The 9,436-nt window shown below is 51.6% G+C and overlaps 2 protein-coding genes across 6 annotated transcripts in view; one reads left to right on the top strand and one right to left on the bottom strand.

The window, feature by feature from the left end:
* Window positions 1-4,324, bottom strand: part of CES5A (carboxylesterase 5A) — a 24,758-nt gene extending 20,434 nt beyond the window's left edge. For 3 of the 5 annotated variants that reach the window (XM_066350253.1, XM_066350251.1, XM_066350250.1), the window contains exons 1-3: window positions 4,221-4,324; window positions 2,876-3,080; window positions 794-932 (exon numbers count right to left, since the gene is read on the bottom strand). In XM_066350253.1, coding sequence (XP_066206350.1) covers window positions 794-932; window positions 2,876-3,080; window positions 4,221-4,296 — 420 coding nt within the window. In that variant the 5' untranslated portion in view covers window positions 4,297-4,324. Of the gene's footprint in view, window positions 1-793; window positions 933-2,875; window positions 3,081-4,220 lie in introns of those variants that run through there. The other 2 variants (XM_066350252.1, XM_066350254.1) reach the window with 2 other exon arrangements.
* A 1,453-nt stretch (window positions 4,325-5,777) lies between these two features.
* On the top strand, window positions 5,778-6,224 carry LOC136381431 (uncharacterized). Its single transcript, XM_066350173.1, has one exon. It carries the CDS (start codon window positions 5,778-5,780, stop codon window positions 6,222-6,224), a length of 447 nt encoding a protein of 148 aa, XP_066206270.1.
* The last annotated feature ends 3,212 nt before the right edge of the window (window positions 6,225-9,436 follow it).

The raw sequence follows: 9,436 nt of genomic DNA on the forward strand, positions 1-9,436 counted from the left end.
CGCAGGAAGAAAGAGGAATGCCATGGAAGAAAAGGAGAACTGGACAAAGCCCTGGCCTTCCCACAAGGACCTGCCACTTCCTGTGGGTAGAGCAGGGGGCAAGGCGCTATGCCCCCTCTGTGCCACCTCTTCTCCGTCTGTAGAATGGGTCCAGTAACCCCGACCCTCCGAGTTGTTGTGGGGGTTAAATGAGATACTGTACTGTGCCTGGCACGTGTCAGCAATGAATAGATGTTGCCATTATGTTGCAGATAGAGCGAGTGTCTCCTTGCACTGGCATGGGGGAAGAGGAGATGATGGGAGGGTGTGGTTAAAATTAGATGGTAGATTGTACATTTTGTACTCACGGAGGGACCGTTTACATTCATAAGTAAAATGCCTCACATTATTACCTGACTGTCTTCATTACAAAGAAAATCATTGGAGAATGCAATTATCTTCTTTAAAAAAAAAAAGGATTTCCCAAGCAAGCAAACAAACAAAAAATAATCAAAGTCTTTTTAAACATGTCTTTTCTAAATGTTTACAGACCATTAAATACTGAACGGGGGCGGGAGGGGCAAAACAAAATGAAAACCAAAGCTCAAGTCACTGCCAACAAAGAGGCAATCGGAATAGAAGAGAAAGCGAATCCGTCATTAGAATTTTTTATGGAAGTTATTGACATGCTAAATGACTACATGTCTCTTTTACCCAACAGGAGCCCCGCTGCAGACACTCAGCCCCTCTGCCCGGGTCCCCGCCCCAGGACCTGCCAGCGGGAGCCCCCCCCCCCCCACGGCAGCAGCCTTACGGGAAGCTTGGAGCCACTGTTCGCGTGGGCTGGTGCGTGGATGTTAAGGTACAGGCAGTCTTCTGACAGTCCCAGTTTGGGGTAACGCACCATGAGAAGCTGTTGATCTATGAGCAGCCACTGTGGATCCTGTAAGCACCTTGGAAAAGGGGAGGAGAAACCCCCAGAATTGTTGTCAGCAAACTTGCTCGGGAGGGGCCGGTTTTTGTGACAGCAGGAGGTCTGGTGGTGGCAGTGCCTGAGCGGAAGCTGGCTATGAGGGGCTCTTGGTACTAAGTTAATCGTGCCCCTACCCCTTGCTGGGACCCGCAAACAAACCACGATTCTCTTTGATCTGGTTCCTGGATAGGAAAGTACACAGTGCCCAATAATTGTACCACTATCCCCCAGCACCCACCCATACCTATACCCACCGTCATCACCCTGATACACACATAAAAGACTCAGACTGGCTCAATATCTCCCCAAACTGTAGAGGTCAGGACACTGGGCTGCATATCAAGATCTTTGTTCTGGCAGCTCCTTCTTCTGCCCCTAGAGGAACCGAAGGATGTGTGCAGGCTTCTCCACCAGGAGCTGACTGTAGTACATGTGCAGAGAGACCCCTGCATCCAGGCCTTTTGTCAATCTGGTTCCTCTGCTAGACTGTCTACTCACTCATGTTCTTCCCTTTCTTTCAGATTCAGTCCAGAGAAGGCTCCCTCCTCCAGGAAGCCTTCTGAGATTTCTCCAGTTAGACCATAGATATCTTTGGAAACACTGTTTTGTATTTTTTTTCCCTAGAACTTCCTTAGACTGTGAGCAGCTAAAAGCCTCGGACTCTGTATTAGTCACCTAAGTACCTCATAGACCTTATCACAGAGTCTGACACACAATAACATCAAGTGAATATTTCTACAAAATGCTCAAGTAATGTTATTATTATTATTATTATTATTATTATTGATAGACTAGTAAACAGATTTGAGGCAAATCTACCCTGGACAAGTCTTGATGCTTTTTTGCCCCTTTGTAGGTTGTTATCAAGAATCGAGGCCTCATGCTCTCGACAAAGCCATCCCTGACCTCCTCTCAAAGCTAGGGGCTCTCTGTTTCCTCAGCACCCTTCTCTGATCCCTGTGGTAGCCTCTGTCACTCCACGTTTTCATTGCCATTGTTTGGGTCCCCACTTCCGTTACCACTCTGCAGGTGCCCAAGGGCAGCCATGTCTAACCCATGGTGGAGTCATCCAGGGCCTAATGGAGATCCAGGCACTGAGCCGGTTTTCAACAGATACGAGCTGAATGAACAGACGAGTTTCTGCTTTGTGTCCCAGTCTCTAGGCCACACAAGGTCTTTTCTGTGGCTCAGGGAGCTTCCTGGCACCAGGGTACTCCTTGTGCCTGGGAACCCAATGCCAGGAATACGACCAGTCTGAGGACTTGACAAAATCTAGCAGGGAACAGATTCCTGGGGATTTCCAAGTCTGAGCTCCCACCTAATAATGCATGAGCCCCTTCCCATAATTGACCGGGGAACTGTTTGCCTGCCTAAGCTTGAAAATCTGCCGTGACCGGGAGCTGCATCCTTCCCAGTCCCTCGTGACAGAGGGGCACATTCATGTCACACACCACAGGGACTGATGGTTCTCCACCGCGGGCCAGCCACTGGATGGGCCACAGCATTGACTGTCACAGCTACGTCCCCTTAACGTGTTTCTCCCCTCTGGGGCCTGTGTCCAGTCTGACCACGGAGCCTAAGGCCAGCTGAGAGGTTGCACGTGAACACCAGACAGTCCCTTCCAATCGAAAGAGCCAGTAAGCCCATCACAGCTGTTCCCAAACCGGACCGGACTCAGAATCCTTAGAGAGCTTTTCCGGGCACAGGTCTGGAGCTGCCAATCAGGAAGTTCGGACAGGAGCCCAGGGGATCTGCATGTTCTCGGCGATACCATGTGATCGCTGAAGCCACTGTGACTCCCTCCCCTCTCCCTTCTCCCCGATGCCCGCCCCCTCCCATGGGCTACATGACCTGTATTCCCCCTCAGTGCTCTGCCCCCACTCCCAGGTCGCAGGCCACCCATGGGACCAAGCCTGGCCTTACGACTTAGGGTAGGACGTGGCGTCTCGGACGTCTTTCCAGGACAGGGCGGGCTGTGGGTTTGCGAAGCGCAGGGGTCCCAGCGGGGGGGCAGCAAAGGGGATCCCCAGGAACACGTTCACAAGCCTGGCGCTGCCCGACACGCTGACTTGCTTTCCCCGGACCCGTCCCAGCCGGGTGCTCCTCACCGGGGCATCGCCGCCTGGCCCTGCGGGAACACGAGGGGAAGAATCGGGAGCTGCCTGGGAAGAGGCCGGGAACAAGCCGGACTCAGAGCTCCCCCAAGCGGGGGCTCTCTCTCTCTCTCTCTCTCTCTCTCTCTCTCTCTCTCAGCCCAGACGCTGTGCGACAGGAAGCATCTGGATTCCTTCTCGAGGACCCACGTCCGCCGCTTCCTTCCAGAAGCCTTAGACATCCCCTGCGTCAGAGCGCCAACTCGGTTCCTCTTAGGGGCTCAGCACCAAGCCACAGGTCTCCCCTGGTTACCCTGGGAACCCGGGTCCCTTCCGAGCACCGAAGCTTTTCCTTCCTGCGGACCCGGTGCTACCCACCCGGCTCCGTAGATCCTAGGACTGCACAAAGCCACCTGGCTGGCCCAGCGTTTCCTACAGGTCAGTCCTGTCCGTACTCACCCACACAGGTGTCTGTGCGTCACCTACAGGACGGCTGACTCTTTAGTTCTCTTCAGATTACATTTACATAAACTTTTCTCATTTACCTCGAGGGATCTTAAGCAATAACATCTATGGAATCGCAGCTTTGCTGAGTTAGGTATATGCTTTTCAATACACATGGAAGTAAGTACACAGCTATGAAAATAAAAGCACCTCTCTCAGATGCTCACTGAAATCAGCTTGTCTACCTCCGGGGTCTGGGGGTGAGACTTCCGAGACGGACAGTGCCGGCTCTTGGTTTCCACATAGAATCTGAAGCCTTGAGACGTTAACTGCCCAGCCATGGACTCAGCTTGACCCAGGTGTCTTAGCGTCACCTCTGCTAAAGTCACGCCAATAGGGAAAGTCCTGCCTGGGCAGCCAGCACCCCAGAAGTGAGCGCAGGCTCTGTCCCACACCCCGCCTCAGTGCCCAGGACAGAGGGCTCCCTCAAGGTCAGGACCAGGGTCTTCTGTGCACTACCCACATTCCTTAGAAGGAGACTCCCGCCCTGGGGTGTTCAACAACACCAGCTCATCAATGAGGTGCCCTGAGGTGAGTCCACAGCTCTCCTCGGGCCCTCCGAGAACTCTGAGCAATACTTTCATGTCCACCAGTGGAAAATTCTCCAAGACAGGAGATCCACCCCCCGTCCCCATCTTCTGAGAGCCCTCCGCTCCCACTGGGTGTCTCACCCGTGGCGGCAGCTGCTGCAAGGACCCAGACAGCCCACATCAGGGTCCGGCCTGGATGCATCCTCTGCCCCCTCATCTGGCGGGCCCGCCTGCACGCCTCGACACCCCGGCTGCTGCTGGGCTCAGCGAGCTTCGCTCGGGGACACGAAAGAGCCTCCCGTTAGCAGGCAGATGCTGAGCAGGCGGACACAGGGTGCAGGATTGGTGAAGAATAGCATCAGACCAAGATTCAAGAGAGGAATTGGCCAAGCGGGACTTTCCTGTTCTGATTTACATCAGAAGCTAATGATTAACTCTTGAACTGGAGAAAGAGAATTCGTAGGGCTTTGGGCTCATAGAGAAGTGGAAGTAGATCTGGGATCAGGTCGGCCAGAGACCTCGACTTGGATGCCTGTTTGTGGCTCTGGCCCTCCCTCGTTGCCCCTGGAAAAAAAAAAATCCTCCCTGCGCTATAACTCGGTCCCGCCAACCAATCAGAAATAACACCAACCATCTCGCCCGCAACTCCTCCAAGTTATGAAGTGCCTCCACGTGGACTACGCTGTTGTCACACCTCCCCTGCTACACACACGTTTAAGATGTCTTGTTTCTTCATCTTTTTTATTTTTTTAAAGCCCAATTCAACTGCCGCTCCTTCCAAGAGTCTTTCCTAGATTCGCCCGGACTCGCGGCGCTTTGCCTCTCCAGCCTTCCCGTCTCCCAGTTCACTGGGTGCGTGACTGCCTTTCTCCTTGAGAAGGAGGTCCCTCTCCGTGGGCAGCCATCATAGCTCCCCCGTGTACCCTGGTACTTCCCCAGACTCCGCCACTGACCCTCTAGCTTCACAGTTTGTCTCATTCCCTGCTAACTTGACCAGCAATTTACTTTTTTCTTTAAATCCATCTTTTTAAGAAAAAACAACTGTTCATTTTCAAAGCAATAGTTCCATATCTAATGCAATGAGGGTAGCGTTGTGACATCACTCGCTAGGACCTTGATGTCCCCATCAGTAGCACAGACCAGTGACCTGAACAGCCCTCGAGAGACACAGGCCTGGGATGGGTTCTCTCTGTTCTCCCGACTGCTCCGCTGAAACCCTGAGGAAGAGACCAGAGTGAGAGAAGACCTCGCTCTCAGGTCTGGTTTAAAACACGTGCTAATCTACCCCAGCTGGGAGGCCATGGGGAGCGAAGCCCGCTTCCCGATTCCCGCAAGGGGAGGCTGACAGAACGCTGAGGGCATCGGAGCAACTCGGGTGGACAAAACACTGTGAGAATCGCAGGACAGTTAAGTCCCCTCAACCAAAGAAGCCTCTGGGGGTAATCTGTACACTGCTCAGGAGGCAGGAGGTCCTACTCATGTCACTGGGCACTGTGGCAAGCTTGTGTCACCCCGCCCGGGCAGTGCTGGACCCTCAGAGCTTCCTCTTACAGCCTTTCTTCAAACACAACTCACATTCACGTGAAAACAAATATATTAACAGGATGTTCAAATCTTTTCCCGTCCGGCTCCATCCTGTCATTCCAGATGGCAGCATCACTGCAACCTCGTCACCGCACCCCCACATCTACACCCATCATGGGGCCTCCATATCTACGCCCATCCCCACGCCCCCGCAGCTATGCCCATCACCGCACCCCCCACATCTACGCCCATCACCGCACCCCCCACATCTCCCCCCATCCCCACACCCCCACATCTACGCCCACCACCGTGCCCCCCACATCTCCCCCCATCCCCACACCCCCACATCTACGCCCACCACCGCGCCCCCACATCTACGCCCACCACCGCGCCCCCACATCTACGCCCACCACCGTGCCCCCCACATCTACGCCCACCACCGTGCCCCCCACATCTCCCCCCATCCCCACACCCCCACATCTACGCCCACCACCGTGCCCCCCACATCTACGCCCATCACCAGCCCCCACAACTATGCCCATCATGGGGCCTCCATATCTACGCCCATCCCCACGCCCCACATTTACGCCCATCACCGCACCCCACCACTGTATCCAATAGTTGTTAATTGCATTCTCCTCTCTGCAAATGTTCTGCCTTGACTTCTTCACCTGGTGAAATTCTATTTGTCTGTCAGGATCCCATGGAAATACCATCTCCTCCATGCAGACTTCCTTATTTTCAAATACTGGAATCATTCTCTCCTTTTCTTTTATACACCTAGTTGATGTCTCTACTACACTATTTACAATAAACCAGTGGTAGTCAACCTGGTCCCTACCGCCCACTAGTGGGCATTCCAGCTTTCATGGTGGGCGGTAGCAGAGCAACCAAAGTATAAATAAAAAGATAGATTTAACTATAGTAAGTTGTTTTATAAAGATTTATTCTGCCAAACTTAGGGAAATTTGACATAAAGTACTTGTAAGTAATTATTCTTATATGCTTTAACTTGCTGTAACTTTGCTTTATAAATTTTATAAAGTAAAGTTACTTCCCTACTTTATAAATCACCATTACCGTGGAACCAGTGGGCGGTTAGAAAATGTTACTACTACCAGAGATACAAAAGTGGGCGGTAGGTATAAAAAGGTTGACTACCCCTGCAATAGACTGTCTTAATTCTATATCTGGTTTAGACACAGATAATGATGATGTTGATGATGATGACACTAACAATGTAACAATACTCATCCACTGAAAACATAACCTCAGCCCACTTCTGGTGGAAGTCATAGCCCCCAAGGCGAGTTGTGTGCAGGCTCGGCCTCCCTTTGCATTGACAGCGTACCACTTGAAGCATGGGTGAACCAGATGACTTTCTATTTTCTGCTCCAGTGCCTTCTCTCCCATCACTCAAGTCCCTTCCTTTTTTGCTCAAGTGAGACTAGAATTCAGGACAGTTAAGTCCCCCTCAACAAAAGAAGTCCCTGGGAGTAATCTGTACACTGCTCAGGGGACAGAGGGCCTGGAGAAGTGGGGCTCTTATCACTCAGCATAGCAGTCTCAGGAAGACATCCTTATCTTGTCTTTCTGTCCTCCCCTCCCTGCCTTAGGCTCTGCTCCCAGGGAACCAAACTAAGCCAACCGGTACTAGAAGGAGACCCGGATAGAAGACTCTCAGTGGGATTCTGTACCTGCGTCACTCACCAGTCAGACACCATCATGTCAAGAAGACTCTCAGTGGTGAGCTGGGATGCGGTCAGCTGGAAGGGAAGCACAGAGGTACGCGTTAACCCCAGCACATCAAGGTATAGTGGCGATGGTCATGAGAGGATGGTGGGTTGGCTGGATTTTTTTAACTGCCACGGAAACTTTGAAGAAAGTAAGAGACTCGTGTCAATCAGCTATTAACACAGAGCATGCCATGAAAATAAGAAGGCCTCTGGCAGCTTTTGAAGATAATTTTATCTCCTGGAACCATAGTTGGACCATGCTGAGATTTGAGCAGGGATAGGGTTCCAAGAAAGAAGATGGTTAAGCTGAGGGAGCCCAGCAGATACCCACTTATTTTTCTCCTATAATTATACTTATAACTGTTGGATCAGTAGCTCCCAGCCCTCACCTTGATCCTCCTCGCAAGTTTAAGGCTACTTCCTGTCCTACCTTCCCCCTGTGAGCTTCAAACCATGACGTCTAAGCCCAGGAAGTCGCAGGGCCCTGCCCAAGAAGAAAGGGTGCTTCAACCCCTATCAGAAGGAAGGGTAAGGAGGAGGAAAGGACTCTGGTAAATTATTATAATAAAGGCTCAAATTTTGTCCACACCTACCTGTATCTATATCCATTGGCATTGACTTCTTCTACATAACTCTGAACTTGGCCTTGTGACTTGCTTTGGACACGAAACAATAAAAACAGAAAAGTGCTTGTGTGTTAGGATTTGCCTTCTCTTGTTGCCCTTTGGGACCCTGAAATTGCCATGAGTGAGCCAGTCTGGCTAGTGAACCAGTCTGGACTGCTGGATGACGGCAGTCATGGGCCCAGTGTCCCCACTCCTCCAGCTCACAGCCATCCGAACCACAAATAGGACCTCCCAGCTGACTGGCAGCTGACCACAGACGCATGAGTGAGCCCAGCTAAGACCAGCAGAACAGCCTGAGCAAGCCCAGCTCCAACTGCTCACCCACAGAAACATGAGCTGAATAAATGGTTATTTTGTAAGCCACTCTGTTCTGGGATGGTTTGTTGCACAGCAACATATAACTGAGACATAAGCTGGTATGTGGAAGTTGGATGCTGTCATAAGAACAACAACAACAAAAACCCCGAAGATTCACAAGACTGAATGTTGTATCATTTGTGTGCTCCCAGCTGCTTATGCTAAGAGAGGGGAAGCATGTGGCAAGGCAGAAAAAGAATCAGTTTCTGCCAAACACTTCAGTTCTAGACTATTGTTTCCAGAAGGTCAGGCCGGAGAGGGGGCGGAGAAGGGTGAAGAAGAGAGGAGAGGAGAACCCTGCAAATCCTGGACAGAGGGAAGTGCATCGAGGTTCCTGGCTAGTGGGAAAGTGAATCTTGGCCCCCAAGATGGGACGGTGACATGCATCCTCACAGAAGACGCCACAAGCCATTGTACAGGTGGCTAAATCCAGTGACGCAGATGTCGCCTCCAAAGGGCATGAATCTTCTGGGCCTGCAGGGCCAATGCATGATGGGTACAGAACCCTATGTAGACAAGGGTTCGAGAAGTACGTGGCCCTGCAGGCCTCTTGTCCTCAACCCACGTCTTGGCACGGAAGCCCAGGGATTGCGACCCAATCTTCAAAACTGGAGAGGGGGGTAGAAAACCCAGAACAAATTCAGGCTAAATTTCCCCACCATTTGAGAGTGGGGGCTCAGCATCTTAACTTAGCATTGTAAACAATAAAGAACATTGCATTTTGATACTAAGTTTGACATACTGACCTTACAACACACTCCTTTACTCTAGGTGATTGTTGTGGGAGTCAAGACTTACGAGTTCAGCTCCTTGCAACTGCAGGAAATTAATTATTTAATTATATGAGTGCCTGACCAGGCGGTGGCGCAGTGGATAGAGCGTCGGACTGGGATGAGGAAGACCCAGGTTCGAGACCCCGAGGTTGCCAGCTTGAGCGCGGGCTCATCTGGTATGAGGAAAGCTCACCAGCTTGGACCCAAGGACACTGGCTTGAGCAAGGGGTTACTTGGTCTGCTGAAGGCCCACAGTCAAGGCACATATGAGGAAGCAATCAGTGAACAACTAAGGCAGGGGTCGGGAACCTATGGCTCGTGAGCCAGATGTGGCTCTTTTG

Source organism: Saccopteryx leptura, chromosome 9, assembly GCF_036850995.1.
Source record: "Saccopteryx leptura isolate mSacLep1 chromosome 9, mSacLep1_pri_phased_curated, whole genome shotgun sequence".
NCBI lineage: Eukaryota > Metazoa > Chordata > Mammalia > Chiroptera > Emballonuridae > Saccopteryx > Saccopteryx leptura.